Source organism: Podarcis liolepis (genome assembly GCF_965112155.1).
Source record: "Podarcis liolepis genome assembly, chromosome: 9".
NCBI classification, from domain to species: Eukaryota; Metazoa; Chordata; class Lepidosauria; order Squamata; family Lacertidae; genus Podarcis; species Podarcis liolepis.
This window is the reverse complement of record NC_139564.1, coordinates 42,705,071-42,725,913: the sequence shown is the minus strand read 5'-3', so window position 1 is coordinate 42,725,913 and position 20,843 is coordinate 42,705,071. Positions and strand designations below refer to the sequence as shown.

General features: G+C 39.0%; 1 protein-coding gene across 4 annotated transcripts in view; it reads left to right on the top strand.

Annotated features, from left to right (window-relative positions):
- FSTL5 (follistatin like 5) overlaps nt 1–20,843 on the top strand; it is a 322,690-nt gene that overhangs the window by 262,379 nt on the left and 39,468 nt on the right. For 2 of the 4 annotated variants that reach the window (XM_083520280.1, XM_083520279.1), the window contains 4 exons: nt 1,061–1,222; nt 1,944–2,078; nt 14,696–14,722; nt 19,105–19,223. In XM_083520280.1, the coding sequence (XP_083376406.1) occupies nt 1,061–1,222; nt 1,944–2,078; nt 14,696–14,722; nt 19,105–19,223 (443 nt within the window). The remainder of the gene's footprint in view (nt 1–1,060; nt 1,223–1,943; nt 2,079–14,695; nt 14,723–19,104; nt 19,224–20,843) is intronic. The other 2 variants (XM_083520282.1, XM_083520281.1) reach the window with 1 other exon arrangement.

The following is a 20,843-nucleotide window of genomic DNA, read 5'->3' as shown; positions in this document are numbered from 1 at the left end:
ATTAGAGAGCTTTATTGTTAATGCAGAGGTACATTTGTATATGACAACTCTTATTTTACAATTACATCACACAGTAGTTTTGTCTTACACTGTAAATCCCAGGTGAGGTAACAGTATAGTCATAAATGACTAGATGTAATCCTCTGATTGCCACTCAGCCATGAAATGTGGTTTTCCCCTCACTAATTATGTATTGATTCCGACTCTACGAGTTTAATTTTCTCATGCAACTTGGAAAGGAAGATTAAATATATTTTCAATGCAGAAATATTTATCTACTTACCATCTGGTGTAGGCAAGTGGCAAATGGCCCTGCATGTTCACCCTTCCACAACAGAAGGAAAGGAAGAAACTGCCTTTATACAGAGTGATACATTTCGTCCATCTAGCTTAGTATTGTGTACACTGATGGATAGGGGCTCTCTAGGATTTCAGACAAGAAATCTTTCTCCCAGCCCTACCTCAAGATGCTGGGGATTGAACCTGCATGCAAAGCAGCTGTTTTACCACTGAGCTATGGCCCTTCCCAAATTGTATGACAGAGGTTAATATCTGCTAGGAGACATTTACATGCACACATTCATAATTTTATAGTTGTGCCGCCTTTCCACAGTTCAAACCATGTTCAATGTGGCTTACAACATGAAGAAAGGCATAACTACAACACAACAAAAGCAGTAATAAACAATAAGCAAAACATTAAAATACACAACCAAACTGAACAATTTCCACATAAATCACAAGATCTAAAATAAATATAAAAAGACCCAACAGCAACAACCCTTCCTCCTCAGCAAAACCCCCGGAACAAAACCCCAGCCCAAGTGTCTGTTCAGTAGCCATAGCTTTTTGTGACTGGAATCAGTCAGGGCCCAGGTGGAAAAGGCCTACAAGGCAGGGAGCAGGTCTTCAAGGATTTGTGGCCAAGATGGTCAATGTCATTATTTCCTTCTGCTTTGCCAATGATACACGGCTAAGCAGTTGTTGTCACTGATTATTTTAAAAAAAATATGTTTGTATTTGCATTCCATTTGATTTATCATTTTTTTGTCTATTTCAGTTCCGCCAGTCATAAGAGTGTTTCCCGAAAGCCAAGCAAGGGAGCCTGGTGTTACAGCCAGCCTTCGGTGCCATGCAGAGGGTATCCCCAATCCAGTGCTTGGCTGGTTGAAGAACGGGATTGATATAACTCCAAAGTTATCTAAACAGTTAACTCTTCAAGGTAAAAGCGTAGGCATGTCTTTTTATCTGCACTACAAAGACTTCGGAGAGCAACGTGAACTTTTAAACTGGTGTAATTTATTTATCATGCCTTCAGGCAGAGCCTTGAGCAACAGGTATGATGTGTTAACTCCACCTCTGAAGTGAAGCTGACAGTTCTGAAGTCTACAAGTTACCTGTTCTATATATGTTTTCCTTTACTTCTCTGTCTATAGCTATTTTCAATTCACCTTAGTATTTTGTGCAAGTGTATCAAGTAATCTTTTTAGGAAATGTTACCACTGTGAAGTATTTTCCAATTTGAAGTGGTAAGTTTATAAAAAAAAAACAAGCACATGCTGTTTAACCAACTAACATATCTTCTCCTTTAATCTGTGAATATCAGTTTCTGAATTAGCATTTTTAGAGACCAAATCCAATGCCTCTCTCTACCTGAGAGTTCACACGTGCATTGATTGACCTATGATGAAATGTGCACACATTGGCACTGAAATAGAAAAAGGCATTGCTCCTCTCTGATAGCAAGCCGAAGAATGTGCATCATTGACCAACTGCATATCTGTGGCCACATTTTATATCCCCCAAGTTAGGGGAGTTCAAGGAGGAGAGACAAAAGCTTTAAACGGGCTGGACTAAAACAAATGCTACCTGTTTCATCTTGCGAGCAAAGTGACACAACAAAAACCATAACTCACGTACTCCTTTGTTTCTTCTGCACCCAGCAAATGGCAGCGAGGTCCACATTAGCAATGTACGCTATGAAGACACAGGAGCATACACCTGTATTGCAAAGAATGAAGCAGGAGTGGATGAAGACATCTCTTCGCTTTTTGTGGAGGATTCTGCTCGAAAGACACGTGTGTACTTTTTATTTTTTTCCTCATACCTAGAGAAGAAAAGCTATCAGTAACTGATAGGAAGTACTTAGAAACCATAGGAGACACACACATAAGAAAAAAGTTTTACTGTCTCATAATATGTTTTGAGACATCCCTTGGAATGTTCTGATTGAGGCTAGATCATCAAATGTGGCAGGTTCATATAACTGGAAAGAGGTCAAATCACTGTAGCCTGCTAGTTTTCCCAGAACATCCTGTGCAAGGATTGCCTTGGCATCCATGTAATTGCCACAGAAATAACAGTCCCTCAAAAGCAATACTGACAAAAAGTAACAACAGATCCCCATTTAAGAGGTAACAGAGATTGTATCTTTATTTTCACTTAGTCATGCCTCTCATTCCTCAGAGGAACTGATTTGTTTATGAAATCTATGAGTTTTCAGATATAATTCTAAATAGCTCTTCCAGGAATTTAGGGTGTAAGTAACTGGCCAAACAGCCTGACTGAACCTGCAATAAATATCTTGTCTTCGGTTTGGTTACAATAGTGTGTGTGTGTGAGAGAGAGAGAGAGAGAAAGAGAGAGAGAGAGAGAGAGAGAGAGAGAGAGAGAGAGAGAAGGTGATATTATTAATTTAAGGCTTTAGTGCCTCCTTCCTGCTGCAATATCCAGAACCCTCAGAAAAGCTGCTTTCCAGTATGGTATTTGGTGTGACATGGGTGGAACAATAAGAAATCAGGGACCACCTTTGTACAAATAGGTGTGTTTGTTAGGGCACCATTGGGTCTCAACCATTAACATCTAAGGTCTGAGGTCTGTTCAGTCATATTTTTGACTTTATTATCTGGGAATGCATTGGAAATCTTATGGAGGGGAAATGTGTGGCTTCATGGAGTCAGCATAAATATCAACAACAATCATTTCCTTGATTTGTGCTGTATTTCCTTATGATGTGTGGTTTATGGAAGAAGTTGATGTACTAGACATCAACTTTAAGTGTTGACCAAGCAAAATTCCATTTCCCAGTGCTTTCTGTGCCTGGCTTATTGCCATAGAGCAATAGTATACACATTTGCACAACACAAAGTCCCACTGTGTTCAATGGGGCTTATTGCCAGGTAGCACTAAGATGTAGATTGGCTTCCCATTGCAATTAATTTTTGACTGATGGTTTTTGTAGATCCTTGAGATTACCTTTCTAATTCTAATGACTGGAGATGGAAATTGTATTTCCAAATGTGAACTTAGTTGCTGAGAAAATTACCACATAATTCAAATGTTTTTCCAGCCTTCTGCTGCTTCTCCTCTTCCTAGCTAGGCTGACACTGACATTGTCATAAATATATAGAAGGAAGCCCAATTATAGTTGCAGTAGTCATCTATGTCAGTACATCACTTCTAAGAATATTTCATAGCATTGGATACTATTCAATAATTTGATTATCTGGCTGAAGAATAAAACACTCCTTGATATATTTGGTGGCCTCTTACAAGTAAATGTCACAAGTGCCATCTGTCTTCAAATGGCAGCTTCTCTGCTATGTTGTCTAGGTGATGAAGTGAAATTGAATGAAATTAATAGTCGCTAGTGAGGCTGTTTACCACCTGGTAGCAGTAATTCTTACACAGTCAAAATAGACCATCACAGTGCCTAATAAAAACTTGTCATTACAAAACGGATATATCTTGACTCTCATCCCCACATAATAATATTCCTAGAAGCTCTCCAACAGGCTTGAGCCACACAATCTTGTGCTCAGTCCCACTGAAATCACTAGAGTTACATATGCTAGGGTAGATGCAATACTCCTCAGTACGACTACTATTTTAAAGAAAACAGTAGTTGATTTATCACAATATGAACTTCGCAGGTAACCTAACTGACTGTTAATAAAAGCAAACCACATATTTCAAAGCCAGTCCTGCCACAGGCAAATTGTGTTCAGAATCTCCGGCTGTTTTTTATTTGTATGTTTATTTTGCTTTTACCTATCAGCAGCCCCATATGGCAAATGAAGTTACTGTTGGGAAGGTGTGGGAAGCCAACTCTCCCCTCCCCACTTCATATCCCTATACTAAATGTTATGTGCTAAACCTCCATAAAGCAACTGGTGGTGCTGCCTGAATGGAGAGGATTGGTGCACAGAAAGAAGAGTTCAGTGCCCTTCTCCTGCTTATGAATCATCTGCTTAAAATCACACACGCCACAACCAATTCACATTTACACTGTGCCACCTGCATTCTAAGGCAGGATGTTAGCAACAAAAGAAGCTGCTTATAGAAAGTCAGGCAGTTTGTCTGTCTAACCCGTGGGTAGGTAAACTAAGGCCCGGGGGCCGGATCTGGCCCATTCGCCTTTTATTTAAAATGCATCTCTAGGTTATTTGTGGGGCATAGGTTCACCCCCCAAAAAAATATAGACTGGCCCCCCACAAGGTCTGAAGGACCGTGGCCCCCTGCTGAAAAAGTTTGCTGACCCCTAACCCAATATTGTCTGCTTTGACTGGCAGAAGCTGTCCAGGCAGGATGTTCTCCTTCAGCTGCGGTCTGTTCTATTTAAGAGGGGGAGGGGGTGCCAGAGATTGAACCTGGATCATTCTGCATGCAAAGCATGTTCTCTACCACTAAGCTTTGGTCTCCTCACATTATCTTTGGTTCCTTCTCAGTGGTAATCTCAGTGGTTCCTTCCAACTATTCCACCAATAGCTTCATCCTAGCCCCTGTTCCTTTCTTCTTTGTATGCTATTCCCCAATCTCAGTATGCATTATCATTGCCTCCCCTGCTCCCTACTCTGTGTGCATTAAAAACAAAAACAAAAGCCTATCACCATTCTTCATGTTTCAGCTGCCAGTTGTCTCTGGGAAGCTAGACAGAAACCTGTGGTCCTGTCCCTTCCATACCTTCTAGGGCAGCAGTCCCTGCCTTTCACCTTTTTAATATCATCAGTGGTCGCAATGTTGAAGGAATGGGAGCAAGTGACAGAACGCATGTCCCTTTGCTTCAAACTTCTCATAATATGTTCCCCAAGGAGCTCATTCATTGTGAGCTATTTAGTGGATGATAATCCTGGTCTACCTCACAAGGTTGTTTTGGTTGAAAGAAACAAAGATATTGGAACAGTTTGTTTTCCTAAAAGCACCATATAAAAGGGAAATAACGAATGCTATGGTTGCAAAGCATGAAAAATATTATTCTTTCTGGAATTAAACCCATGAACCTGACTAGTAAAAGTTAATAATACGATAGGTAAGGAGATGATTTACTTCTTATTTTCTTTTTATAAAATAAACTTTAAATCTGAATTTATAAGACATTCAAGAAGTACTACAAACCATAAAAAGTGAGGCAGGTGAAATGTTTTTTGCCAAAGCTGAGCAAACACAGCACAAAACACCAAGCACGTTTTTTACTTCCGTCGCTCAGTCCCTTCCTTCCCATCTATCAAGCTAATTTGGAACATCACCAGCCAGCGCATGAGAACATAAATCACCTGTAAGGACCTCCCTATGGTAGGTCTCTTTTAGTAGAAAGCTCAATCCTGATAATTCTAGCATTTTCCTTGTCACTGTGCTTTAGTTTGCAAGTGAACAGAACAGACATTTGCTGTGAACTGCAGATTTGATTGATTTTGGGGGTTTGCCTTGTAGAAGTCAGAGCTGAAGTGATTGCTGTGGCAAAAGGATTAAACCAAGAATTGTAAATCTGAAAAGTAATATTGATTTCAGCAATAATTTACTACAGCATGCCCAGTAATTGTGCCAAGCCTCTTAGCTGCGTATTTACTTGGTTCTCTCGGAAGCAGGTAGCAGACATTCTGATTTTATGGTAAATAGGAGACACAATCATGCCTAAGTTAAGCACTTTGAACTTATTCCTATTGATTTCAATGAGAAAACTGAAGTACTTGTTTTGTTCTCTCCCAGTGAAATCAATGGAACTTCAAGGTGTTTAACTTTTAAAAGATAATCTTTATGGTGAGTAAATATACTAAACATTATTATTACTATTATTTTTAAGATAAGGAATCTGGTTCCCTCAGTCCCATCGAACAATTTTCACCATGGCACCCTCATGCCAGAGTTCTCCGTCAGTGCCCATATTTGAATTTTTTAATGACCTATATTGTGCTATTTGCAACCTAATCTGTCAGTTGCTCTTGCACAATGAGTATACCCAGTGCTATTTTTCTAGAAAAGGAGTCGCCAGAACTCACCATGAACACCTCCCTTCTTCTCTTACAATGGCAATGGCGCCCACTTGAGAGGTGCTGGAACTGATTTCTGGTGAGTTCCACCTGAAAAGAAGTCCTGAGTATATCTAGTTTCATAAGGGACCCCAAGAGTCATCTTGTCCAATCCCGTGCAATGCGGGAATAATTTAATACTCACATGCAAATATCTTGTTGAAAATAGAATGATGATAGCAACAAAGGAGGAAAAAATGAAAGTCCAAAAGTGTTAGGCAGGAGAGTAGTGTATTATACAGAAGTGCCTTGCTGACATTCCATCTGTCTTACCCCTCCCCTCCCAGTAAGCAACAGTGACCCACCTACCAGGAAACTAGTATGGTGGTATTAGAAGAGAAATAATGAGGAGCCCTGGCTCTCGCCTATAGTCACTCTCTGCATGTTCTTCGCTTCAATGGCTGCAACACCAGATGTGTCAGTGTCAAGATTAACCTGCGCTGCCACCATACAGTTCTTTTTCCATTGTTCTCCATTAGCACAATATATATACCGGCTCCATTATTCTTAGGTTCTACTTTTGGCAAAGTAGCCCTCTGTTGCGTAAATCCATCAACAGAACACTTGAACACCTGCTTTTCTGGCTTTTCTGGGTAAAAAAGAAAGTGCCCTAGTTTAGTTATATGTCTTCCAACCTGCTATCGAGAGAAAGTTCCATGTGGTCCAGACATCAAACCTGCCGCAAAGCCTACTCTGTGTTGTAGAGTTATACAACTTTTATGAATTAATACAGATGAAAGGTTTTGGTCATAGGCCTCGGCAGCTTTCTTCTTCGTCTAAAGGAATGTGCAGTAATGCACATTAAAGAAATAAGGAAAAAAAGTTTCACAATATAAAGTTCATTCTTGACATACCTTCTCACCACAGCCCTGGAGATAGCTTTTTGGACCTCATGCATCATCTGCTTGCCTCTAAAGAGGAGCTTGGGAGGGCTGGATTTTGCTGAGTGCGATAAAGGTTCTTATATCTCACTGGGCTGTACAGAAGTAAAAGATATGAAGCATCCATTTCTCTTCCGCTGGATTTCTTTGACAGCAACAACAAAATCAGAAACTCGAATTTACTGGTGAGAAGTGGTTAATATGAAGCAAACCTTCAAAGCATTTACATTATACTTACACTTAGAATTTGAGATTAGATTTAAAAGATGTAATAACCTACAGTGTGGTTTGTTAGGAGATTAATATGCTGGCTTTTATAGCAGGCAGGAAAATGGAGTGATGGATAAGACCTTCAGTGGACTATGTGATGCCTGTTGCTGTTAGCAAGAATAAAAGGAAATAAATAGTCTGAGCTTTGGCTTTGGTTGCAGTTGGAGGATATAATTTTATTTTAAAGTTTCCTGCAGATAACACACTCTTGTCACATTTCTGCTCCCGAGAGAAGCCAGTACTACTAAGATGATAACAATTCATCATCAAAATGGAAATTCAAGATTAAAGTCAATGAAAAACACTGTGAAAGCATTTTATCCTGCAGTTGTTACATTTTTGTCTTCAAGAAGCAATGAGTTAAGCTTCTTTGACAGCTTGGCGCAATTTTAACAAAAGATGGTAATCTGGTAAACCCCTTTGACACTCCTATTAGTATTGGAACAACTTAATATATCTCTCAGTCCTAAGAGATTTTTCAGTCCTTTGTATAGACGTAACATGCCCGTTTGCACGTTGTCAACACTTATTTTATATGTATTGTGTTCTAGCATAATCACAGAAGTATAATAATTAACTCCACAAGAGACTTCATGCAAACTCCAAAATTCAGGAGTCATAAACTTAGAGTTGAAATGTGATTTCGAAATAAAGTTACATCTCAGTCCACAAAACCATGTCGTGTCCTTGTGAGCCCATAAACTGAAAGATAGCAAGGCCTGTTCAATCAGACCAAAGGCCTATCTTGTTCAGCATCCTGTTCAGACAGCGGCCTATGAAAAACCCACAGACCAGGCAAGAGTGCAACAATGTTCTCCCCACTGGGGATTCAGAGCAACCGGCATTCACAGCCATAGTGCCTCTGAGAGTAGAGGCAGAGCCATCATAGCTAGTAGCCATTCATAGCCTTAACCTCCATGGATTTGTCTGTTCCTCTTTTAAAGCCATACTCTATGGCAGCCATCACTAAATCTTGTGAGATAATGTTCATTGGTACATTAGCTTCATACCTGTGATTGGGAGGCCTTAACATTCCTAGGGCCAGTTAAACAACAATAGGACAAGTATTTCTGTTATGTTCCTAAAGGACAAGCAGAGCAATCCTAAACCCCTGATCCACGCTGCTGCTAGGGTTTAGGAGTTTCGTGAAGGTATCCATCTGCTGGACACATTGCAATGGATCAACTGGAACCAAAGCCCTTCCAATTCTGAGGAGGCCCCTGAACTGTGTCCTCAGGCTGTGCCAGTTTGCATAGTGAAACAAGTGCAAAACATCCCACTCCACCTTCTGCATTGACCAGCAGGAGCTGGAAGAACTGCAGATGTGGCTGGAAAATCCAGCCCAAGCTAGGATTGCTCCTTAGACTCAGTTGGTGGGGATCCTATAGCTCATAATAGAACCCTGTTCCTTCAGTGGCATACACAGGCCCTCAGATTTCCACATCTTATAGGGAATAGGAGACTTGTGTGCCCCCTTCCATAAACCTATCCAGCTCTTCTCAAAGTCTGGGGCTGCAGCCCTAACCCTGGGAGTAAGCCCTGTGGAATTCAGTAGGATTTACTTCCAAGGATTGCCACCTGACTAGCTAAAGACAGCTCTGTTATGTCCTAGAAAAGATTTCTCTGTGAATGGGCAAGGTAACTGTGGCAGACTAAATTGAGCAACTACTATTTAGTGTCCCCTGTCTGTTATTATTCTTTCTTTCACAACATTCACAATGATTACTGAGCATATACTGTGGTGGTGCGTTTGTATAAATTATGTTAGTCACAGAAGGATAATATACTCAAGACTCAGACCCTGCGACCATCATCTGAAGCCCTTCTTCATGCGCCTCTTCCACAAGAGGTCCAAAGGGTGGCAACACAATCTTATATTTCTATGTTGTGAACTGCCCAGATATCTACAGATGAAGGGCAGCATGCTAAATAAGTAAGTAAGTAAGTAAGTAAGTAAGTAAATAACTAACTCACTCACTCCCAGGGTGTACTATAGAGATGGTGATGGTGATGTTTAAAATAAGACTGACTTAAGACATAACAACCATAGGGGAATCATGTGTGACTCACTATTCTTCCATCACTGTAAGGTCTTCCATCCCCTCTAGGTCTGTTGAGAAGGCATTTTAAATCCTCATGCTCTCACACATCTTCCAAAGGGGTTCTTTGTCTCCCCAGAACGTGTTAGATTCCTCAAAGGTAGCCATGGTGACCCATCTTAAGTCATGTGAACATCTGAGGTCACCATTAACGCTTTGATCGATGAACTCTCAAGGATACCCTATGAATATATTTCAAACTTGGATCCCTGTTCCTTGAAGGCCCCAGGATGACATTTTAAAAAGTGTCTTTATTCATGTTTGAAACAGAGGAATCGCAAGCATATCCTAACCTTGAGGTCCCTTTATTTGTGTGACACTTGCTCGTGATAGAACTGTGGGAATGGGATATCATATATATCGAACATTATCATTGCCGTTACACTGTAACAGCATAATAAACTGCTTGAACTTCTGTTGCACCATTTCCCAGGTCACAGATGTAATATAAGATGGTATTCAACTCGAAGTAAACCTATTGAAATTAACGAACTTAACTTAGTCATGTTCTTTAATTTCAGTGGAGCAGCTGTGTGTAAGATTTAGTGGAATAGCATCTTAGGTTTTCAGCTAGAATATTTTTCAAACAGATATTTCTTTTAAAAAACCACTATTGATATTTTTATTATTATGATAATTTTCAAAAGCTTACTTTTAACAATAAAGGTTAGATTTGAATATTTTTTAAATAATGCTGTTCCGTTTCAGGCGATCTGGATTTCATGTTGTTTACCTGTTAATGAAGTGAGAGGAAAGTTTGCCACCCAAATATTTTGCAGTAATTTACAGATGAGTTGAATATTTGATGCCCAATTAATATTTCATCCTGCATTTTTTATTCTTTAACATCCATTACAGTTCCCCATGTTACCTGGTTAAGCAGCTGTGACTCTGTCACATTCTATGAAGCAACTTCTATAAATCCTTTCATCTGTTCACCCACAGCAAGCTGAAAATTATCTGCTTCCTGCATTTTGTGTCTAGAGGCTATGTTTAAAAAATAATATGCCTTTTCGCTACCATTAAATAGATCAATTTCTAACACCAGGGCCTTTTTTGCATGTCAAGGTCTTACCACCTAAGAAGAGGTTATGTGCTCTGAATACTACTGACTTCCGAGGTTCATGGCCATCTTCTCCTGCCGGGCCTATAGAACAGCATAAGGCTAAAAGCTTTTTTGACTCTGATTTATTGTCTAAATTTCTTCCACAGGGTCTTTCACAGGTCTCTCTTGCATCTCATACACAGCAATGCCTCTTTACCTCATTTCTCTGGGAATAAGTTGTGCTGGCATTTTATGATATGCCTAGGTATGCAGAGCTGAACAAAGGGTTTCCAGGGACTCAGTCTCAAACAGATTTAAAAAAAAAAAAAACCCAGCAACTGTTGGGGTCATCTTTGTTTCCAACGCCCATAAAGCATCTGTAGATTACCAAGGGTTTATTTATAAAACAAGATTCAGCAGTTATCTCTGGGGTTATTATTCTAAGGTTATTGTCTTCAGATAAAAACCCTGTCTACAGAACTTTCAGAGAAAGGAAATTTCAACTGCACATAACTAGCTTGCCTATATGTGGGGAATTTATGCAGTCTGTAGAACTCTGTGGTTTCTATAGATAAAACACATCGTTTTAATTATGTTGTGGTTGGAGTCAGACCTGCTGCTCTCTGAATGGAAGGGCTCCTTCCATTCTGAACAGTGAGCTGCATCAAGCAGAGGTACCCAAAATGGACACTCCTGCAGGTGAAAGAAGAGAGGTTAGTTTTGCGGATTCCCCTTTCCCTTTGTAGCCCCCCATTGGCACTTCCCATGCTGGTCCTCCAAGCACCCAGACCAGATTTTTGTTGGCTTTAGGCTCTCCATGGAACTTATCATTAAAAGATATAAAGAATTAATGATTTAAGATGACAAAGATTGACAGTTATGGAGTCATGGAAAGGGACACCAAGTTAAAATGGACATCCTCAGGACCTGTGGCAAGAGACTCTTCAGGCCAACGAAATAAGCCAATGTTAGTGTGGAGATCCTACAATCTTTAAAGACAGGGGATGGCACCTAAGCAATGGGTGGACAATCTAGAATTAGCAGCAGGGCTTCTGTGGATTCAGGAAGCAAACAACAGAAAGCAATGGAGAGAACTTGAAGATGTGTATCCCGAATATGGATGTGAGATGCTACAAAAAAAGACGAATGTGGAGTTCCACACTGCACAATTCTGGATCCTAACCATGCCCTCGTTTTTCTGGAATTTAAGGTTGAATATAAGGTTGTATTCAACTAATGTTTAGTCAGAATAAACCCATTAAAATGAATGAACTTAAGTTAATCCTGTCCATTAATTGTGATGGGTCTCCTCTGAGTAAACATTAGTTGAACACAACCCTTACTAAATAATAAATACAATTTTACCACTTTCTTATAACTCCATCAAGGTGGTATATAGGAAACAGAAAATGCAATCATTAACTCTGGCTGATCTAATATTGGTCCTGGATTCATTTATACCTGACTGGGACCTTAGACAGGATCAGTCACATTTACTGATTGCATAATATGTTTTCTGTAGGGCAGCCCCTAAAGAATTTGAAACTTCAGTATATCCAGGAACTACTTCTGGGGGGAAAACGGAAATGGATCTGTTTTGTCAGGAGACCTACAAGCTTAAATGGGATTCCACCCCCTACCCAATCTCCAATAACCTGTCATGGGGATTTCGGTTGCAGAACTCTTCACAGCAATTTCCTTGATACCTCAGCAGTCATACTGTGTATCTAGGCTGCCCTCCGATTTTTTCCCTCACCTCTCCCACATGGGATTTGAATTTTCTGCCTGTTATCTCTCCTTTCTTTCTCAATCTTATACTGTGTACCAAATCACTCAATGCCATTACCTTACAAGTACGACTTTACCAATGATTGAGGCCCTGAACCAAGGCTCAGAGGACCCAATCCTAATTAAATCTGTGTCTTCTCAATCATGAATCTTAATGATAGCAGAGATAAAAAGAGATTCGGAACAAAGGTGCCACAGTTGTTGTTGTTTATATTGTTGCCCCTGTGCTTTTAACGTAGCATGTTATACCAAAATCCAAGTGCAGATTTCCCCTCTTTTTCCCCAAAGCCAGGGAAAATAGCCTATTGGTTCTTATGTAGTAAAATTTTGTTGTATTAAAAACTGTGATACATTTTCTGCATAAGTGTCCTTGAACTGCAAATATACTCAACCAAATATTGATTCAGTCAATAAAACCTGGCAGTTAATGCACAAAAATGTTGCAAAATTATCAAATATGTCTGTTCATAGGTAGGAAAGTAGTATTACATTTCTTTAGATGAGACTTTTTACTTGTATATTCATTGGTTCATTGCTCTCAAAGTAATTTAGCTACAGTTTTGGTAATGAACTTACTTGTTTCCAATGATAAAAGTGAAAAATTCAGATAATCTTCCAGAATACAAAGTATTTATTGGATTAATCAACTCTTTCCAGCAATCTCAATGGAAGTTACAAACTAGTAATATATGGCTTGCTGTTTCAATTTATTCACATTTTTGTTTCTGAGGCGGTCAGGATGAGAGGGCACTTTGTATTAGATAAGCGTATGAAGTGAGCATAGTTTTATTTGCTGCCCAACTAGTATGTTTGCTTTTAATGCATTTTTATCGTATTGGAATCTATTGGTGGGTCTCTGGGCCACAATAAAGAGTTCAGTTGAATTGGAAGAAATTTCCTCACAGATAGAACTCATCAGAGTAGTGTTACCCCACTGAAGCTCCATCCAAAAGAACTAAAGGTATCCCTTGAAACATGCAAGAGAAAATGTCCTTAAGTTCTGCAAATATTTGGCCTGAAAGTTAACGGAGGTAGGGAAAATGCCAAAAAGGGGCAGGTCTTGTTGGCTACTGACAGCAAATGTTTAAAGTCCATATTTTTTATACACTGACTAATACAAGATCTACCTTTCCCAGGACCAAATGTGTGGTGGTGAGGGGAACTATGATGGAGAGACCCAGAGCACAAATACAAATATAACTTCTTAATGTCAAGAATTGCCTTCCATGATTTTCTTTAATACTAAACATGAATGAGTGGCTATTAGTTTGGTCATGCTATTACTGATACATAATATAAGGGTTTTGCCTTAAGCCTACCAGCCCAATATTACAGGATTAGCTTAGGGTAATGTTTGGATTTTCAGTAGAGCAAATAAGATTCCTGCATAGCAGAGAAAAAAATAACTGAAGGAAGAAAACTAATTAACATTCTGCCTTTTTCTTAAAATTCTAAGAAAAAAAATTGGTGTTCAAAGGTTGTTGTATACTATTGAATTCTCTGATGTATCAGTTTCCTGTGAGTGATCTGTTTCTGAAATGTCTTAGGAACTTTTAACTTCTACTTTGATTGGGTTGTGTCTGAATTTGTCAATTTATTTTACGATGGTGTATGACTCTGCCTAGTTATGCTTCTAAAACAGAAAAAAATGGTCATAGGTTGGATAATAAGCATTTGGGGTTCTGTTTTGTTTTTCAGTTGTAAATGCTTAAACCCAAACTCCATGAAGTGGAGCTCAAATTTCAATAATAATAATCTCTTGTAAATATACTAGAAAGTCTCTCTCTCTCTTTGCTACAGAAAATTATTGCCTTCAGTTTTGCATTTTGAAGGCACTAAGAAGCATCCCATAAGCTTCAAAGGAGTCAAGATCATGCAGAGCAGTTCTAAAGTGTCATTCGAATGCACCACTCATAGAATATTTTTAAATGTTTCACCTCTTTGAGATGCAGTGAAGTGTTCCCCTTTAGAATTATTCATTCTAAACACAATAGCACAATAAGACTAGCTGAAGTATCCCCATTGTCTATATTTCCACTTTAAAACCTTTTTTAAAAAAAATAATTAAAAAAGCTTTGTGGTTCACATTAGCTTATTCATTTTCATTGAAACGTGCTAAATTCTGGTCATAAATATCAAGTACAGTAAGTATATATCTAGGAGTCAAACAATCAGAATTTGTTTTAGATAGTTGATGTGTGCAAATCAATCTTGTATCACGTTCCTAATTTTAGAAACTGATGTGCCATTGGGTGATATTTTCATACTCATCTGTGTCTTCTGTTCTTTTCCTCTTACATGCTGCAGTTGCAAACATACTGTGGAGAGAGGAAGGTACTAATATAATTTTCTCCCCATCCTGTAGTAATTTTCTTGTCTGATGTACATATTAAATTTATAGTTAGACAATAGCTATAGCAATTATGTTTTAATTATGCATTCATTCTTCACAAATAGATCTTTGCTTCTAATTCTGTTATACGGTGTGTCATTGTCAAGGATAGAAAAAAACCCTAATTATTATTTGGGGTGGGGATGGTTGCAGTATCTGTAAATGTTTATCTTTTCCTTCTCTATTTGTACCTAACAATAACCCATGTTTCTAAAAGGCTTACGGGCATATCTGAGTTACAGTTAAAACTCCCTGTGGGGACTGTGCCCTTAACTTGTCCTGTTGCTGTCATAAATCATTTGGCCAATCAGCTTATCTTCAGTCAGAATGTTGACCCAGGAATGTGAATCATTCTTATTTTGCCAAGAGTGCTATCTAGTGAAGCTCCCAGAGTAACAGAGAAGTGCTGTTATCTGATTACTTGGTGAGACAAAACTAAAAAGCTTTAAAACTTGGGAAGTTTGTGTGGGGTGGGAGAGTGAAGGTTGGAGTTTACCAAAACCTACTGCTTGTGATATAGAATATAAGATCACAGCCAGAAGTTTTAATTGTATTTATTATTTTTTTACCCTGCCCTTCCTCCCAAAGGAGCTCAAAAGACACTATGACTCAAGTGATAGGCAAATATCCTTTAGCTGTTCTTTTCTTTTCTTTTTGCTTTTCATTTCTTTCTTTCTTTCTGGTGAAAAGCAAATGTCCTTTAGCTCAGTTCAGAAGCAACATAACATTTATTTACTAGTTGAGTTTCAGAGAGTTCGTCCTTAAAATTTGGAATCTTGGCCCATACTTTTTAGTTTAGGAGAAGTTTTCTTGCTACGGTGTGTATGTTAGGCAAAATTGTATACACAAATGTATGTATTAGGAAATTTTCACACTAAAATTAAAATGTTGACAAACATGCAAACTGATGTGGAAATGTGGAAAACTGAAGTTAAAAATAAGGATATCAGAGAAAGCAAAACTGACAAATTTTCCTATCCATATCTCTAGCCATGGTGCTGAACATGCTGACTCCCCTCCTTGGGGTGGGTGGTTGTGTGTGTTTTTAAGTACAATAACTAATTCCATACGTCTAGTTTAGTCCTCAGGTCCCACCACACAGGGCACATTCAAAATATAAGAGAAAACAATGGGTGAAATAGTCAATATATTAAAGAGGAAAGCAAAAATCGATCCTGAATTATAATTTAAATTTCCAATCATGTAAATCTTGAACGTACAATGTACAAATATTCAAATTCCTCAGTTATTACCTCCAACAAAAATAACTGTTTACATTTTAATTATCTAGCTTTTAAAAAGAAATATTTACATTGCTCACATCTGAAACTGAGATGGTTATTGGCATACTGTTTTCTATAGGGGTTCAAAACGTATCATGGAAAAATCTTGGAGTAGGCCCATTGAAATTAATGAACATAACTTATGTCCATTAATTTTGATAGGTCTATTCCAAATATTACGAATATTGTATGCAACCTATGTGATTTTTCAGAATCAACAGACACAGTTAAGTGTAAATGAGTACAGTGGTACCTCTGGTTGTGGATGGGATCTGTTCCGGAGGTCCGGCTGGATCCCAGGGTTTTCACAACCGGAGAGACCGCTTCTGCACACGCACACGCAATGGTAGAGCGCTTCTGCACATGCATGCGTGCCAAAACCCCAGAAATATACTTTTGGGTTTGCTAGTTACATATCCCGAAGTTTACATAACCAGAGGGATACATAAGCGGAGGTATGAGTGTATAGCAAAAATGGTAGGTTTTTGGAAAACATGTCAATAATCAGAATTAGAGTAAGAAAGCCAGCAGTTAGAATGCATATGCTAGCTGGAACGTGTGTAACAGAAATAGAATGGTTTATATTAGGCAATGTCTGCATGCTCTTTACTGTTCTTCAGAGAGATTTGAAATTTCCAAATGTCATGTTTTATTCACTGTCTTTGCTAGCAAAGCACACATACATATGGGGCTGCCAACTGTATACTGGCACCTGTTCCTATGCCTTGAACAGACATTAGGTGAGAGTGCTCCAAGCTGAGAAAAAATTCACTTGCTGATTTCTACAAATCGAGCTGCTATTAAAGACACAGGAACTACTTGTTTTGGAGTTGTCTCACAACTATAGACACACTCTTGTCAAAAGTAGATGTCTACGTTTAGTGCAATATTGGGGTATATCAAAACCAATGACATAGAATGACCATTGAAATGCAGTGATTCCTTTGAATGGCCATAATAACACGCTGAATTTGAGAAAAGCCATTGGAATGTGTCAAGGTGGGCACCCTGAAAAGACTTGTCACTTGTTGGATACATTTTTGTTTTTAGGCTGGCCTTTTAATTTATTTCACACACACCCCTTGCTGGTTTTTCTTCTTTTCTTTTATAACTTGCTTTGCTTTATCTGCCATGTTTGTTACTGATAGTTGGCTTTACATTTGCCTTTGTAGGCAACCTTGAATGGTTTGGTTTTTGAACTAGAAAGATTCTAAATGCTCAGAGAGAATTCTAGCTATTACAGGTGACCACAGCTATGTATTGCTTTGTTCCTCCAAAAAGATGTAGCTGTCAGTTGAGTTTCTGAATGGACATGCAGGAGAATTGAAAAGGGTCAGGTTCTGCTGACTGCCCTTGCCACCCTTCATTCCATCTTCATCTGTATAAAAAAAAAATCAATTGAATTTCTGAATGGCCATATAAATGCACTGAGATAGTTGCATCCTGCTAAATTTCCTTTAGATTTGGGTTTTGTAGTCTGCCAGGTCAATGAACAGATTCTGCATTCAGGTCACTGTGAGAAATTGAGCACTTATCTGTATGAAACAAGGAGCCGTTCCCGACCAAGACCTTAGGAAGCTTACAACCCAGCCCACCACTTCTCCCTGTCACCATTTTGATACCACATAGCCTGTATCAAGAGATCCTACAACAAACCCCACAGAAGCACTACTAGTAATTCTGACACCATGTCAAAGGAGATTCCATCCCTAGTAATGTGTAAGAAATATGAAAAACTGAAGCACCAAGACAGTATGTTTCCAAGCACAATTCAAAGTGTTGGTGCTGACCTTTAAAGCCCTAAATGGCCTCGGTCCAGTATACCTGAAGGAGCGTCTCCACCCCCATCGTTCTGTCCGGACACTGAGGTCCAGTGCCAAGGGCCTTCTGGTGGTTCCCTTGCTGCGAGAAGCCAAGTTACAGGGAACCAGGCAGAGGGCCTTCTCGATAGTGGCACCCACCCTGTGGAACGCCCTCCCAGATGTCAAAGAGAAGAACAACTACCAGACTTTTAGAAGACATCTGAAGGCAGCCCTGCTTAGGGAAGCTTTTAATGTTTAATAGGTTACTGTATTTTAATATTCCGTTGGAAGCCACCAATAGTGGCTGGAGAAACCCAGCCAGATGGGCGGGGCATAAATAATAAATTAGTAGTAGTAGTAGTAGTAGTAGTAGTAGTAGTAGTGTGTGCAAAGAGGAGGCTGACCATGCAGGAACTAATTTCTTGGCTTCCAGTTCTGTAGCCAATTTGTGAGAATAATGCTGTTTATTCTGTAACGCAATACCAGATATAATGGAGGGTTTCATGAATATTTGTGAAATAGAACGATCCTTTTACAGTGCTTCAAAGTATAGGGTTGTATGGAAACACTTCCACTGACACAAGCCAGGATGCTCACTTTTCATTGAGCACCTGGCCACCAGCACCATATCCCAGTCTGCTCCAGCAGATTCCTTAACACCTCGACTTTTTAAGGTTCATAGGTTGGTCAAGCTCTGGTGCCCCAAATTGTAGGGACAAAAGTACTCTTTGTTACAGCAAAGCTGGATGGGGTACAAACCATAAAATATATTATCATATGATAAGACACTTAAAAAAAATCACTTAGAAACCCAAACCCTCCATAATTTCTGTGTTGCCATGAACCTCTATTTTACCTCTTCCAGCCCTCATAAATGGCACAATGAGAAAATGTAAATAATTTATTATTTCTCGTTGATCCTAAATGAATAATAAATTCCTTACATTCTCTTTTGTTGCAGGTATTTTCAAAGTATGCCATATATTTCCAGACTAATATTCATGAAGCCATTTTGTTTCTCAGGGGGGTTATAATGTGAAATCTTGTATCACATTAAAGTTTCATTTTAAGTCTACAGTGTGTTTTTTCTTAATAATCCCACAGGATTAGTTTAATTAATTTTACACACATTAACAAAATATTATCTGGCCAAAAAAATTAGACAAAGCTTTGGTGCATGAACTTTTTCCCCCCTGAGTGGTTTAATTTTGTACTTTTAAACATGTTTTTGTTCCTAAGGTCTGGGAATTGGGAATATGTTCTATGTATTTTATGAAGATGGAATCAAAGTGATACAGCCAGTGGAGTGTGAATTCCAGAGACATATTAAGCCTAGTGAAAAGCTCCTTGGTTTCCAGGCAAGTATTCTGAAACATCTAATTACTCTTTCCTTCCACCATGCTTGATATTTCAAAAAGCTGAATATGCTCTTTGAAATGTTCTATCTGCTAATGAAGCAACGGCTGACAAATGTTTCCTGTTCCTTTCTGTCACTGGGCTGCCACAACAACAGAAGACCCTGACTTGATTGCCTCCAAAAAACTATGGGCAGAAGGAGAAATGTGTCCATGCTGTGCCATTGACTCTTGCTGAAGCGTTTGTGGAAGTCTTGTCTCAGTATGGTGCCACAGTGTTACATTAGCTGTGCAGTAGTATGAATGCCATGGCAAATATGGAAGATGCAGGTTGTAGCAACCAAACTCTAGAACAGGCTTCTTCAACCTCGGCCCTCCAGATGTTTTTGACCTACAACTCCCATGATCCCTAGTTAGCAGGACCAGTGGTCAGGGATGAAGGGAATTGTAGTCTCGAAACATCTGGAGGGCCAAAGTTGAGGAAGCCTGCTCTAGAAAGAACTCATGCAAAGGTTTACTATCGCAAATTGTTGCCACACTTTGAAAATGGGTCAAGCAGTGACGAATAGGTCAATCTGATCTTACCTTGAATTCTGAGTAAGAAAGCCACAGGTTGCTTCATTGCCACGTGACCCTACTTTGTATAAACTTTACTTCTATGTACCCATTTATGTGTTTCTGTGTATGAAGATTAGATAGACGAACACAAAGACAGACAGATAAGGGTGTAGATAAAGACAGAATCTGATCAAGTAAGTGGACCTTACTCCATTAAACTTCATGTCACAATAACTTGGTTAGTCTTTAAGGTGCCATTGGATTCCTTGTGGTTTTTGCTACAGCAGGCCAATACAGCTATCCCTCTGGCATTCATGCAAATATAACTGTGGGTTACCTACATCCCTACTCACATATTCCTATGTTTCTACTCTTCCAAAACCCATGCAAAACAAAACCCTTGGGCTAGATTTGCTTCTGTAATGATTACTGCCAAAGTTAAAAAATATATACAGATATATGCAGTGCTCAACAACAAGATAAATTTTTACTGCATGTAATTATACTTTCAGTAGCTAATCAAGCTTTGATTTGTGCTGCTTAACTAAAATTAGTTCAACATCACTAAAAATAAGTCAAAGACCTTTTTTCTCTCTCGTGTGGATGGGTAATTTAAAAGCTGATAATTTAGGAAGTATCTGAAAATTTTACCCAAGGAAACTTAAAATGAGAACAGTGAAACATAAAAGTATTCTGTGTAGCATTTCAGAATTAATGATAAGTTGAGTGATGAACAGTGAAGCGAAGTAATTATAATGTAAAATATATTAGGTTTATTTTTTCTTCTCCATCTTTAAACCCTCTCCCCAATACCAGAGATAAAATTTAGGAGAGGGAAAGATTCAGTTCATGGAGCAAGCAAGTGTGTTAAAGGTAAAGGGACCCCTGACTGTTAGGTCCAGTCGTGGATGACTCTGGGGTTGCAGTGCTCATCTTGCTTTATTGGTCGAGGGAGCCGGCGTACAGCTTCCAGGTCAGCATGACTAAGCCACTTCTGGCGAACCAGAGCAGCGCACGAAAACACCGTTTACCTTCCCGCCGGAGTGTGTAGGTGTGTGCAAATTA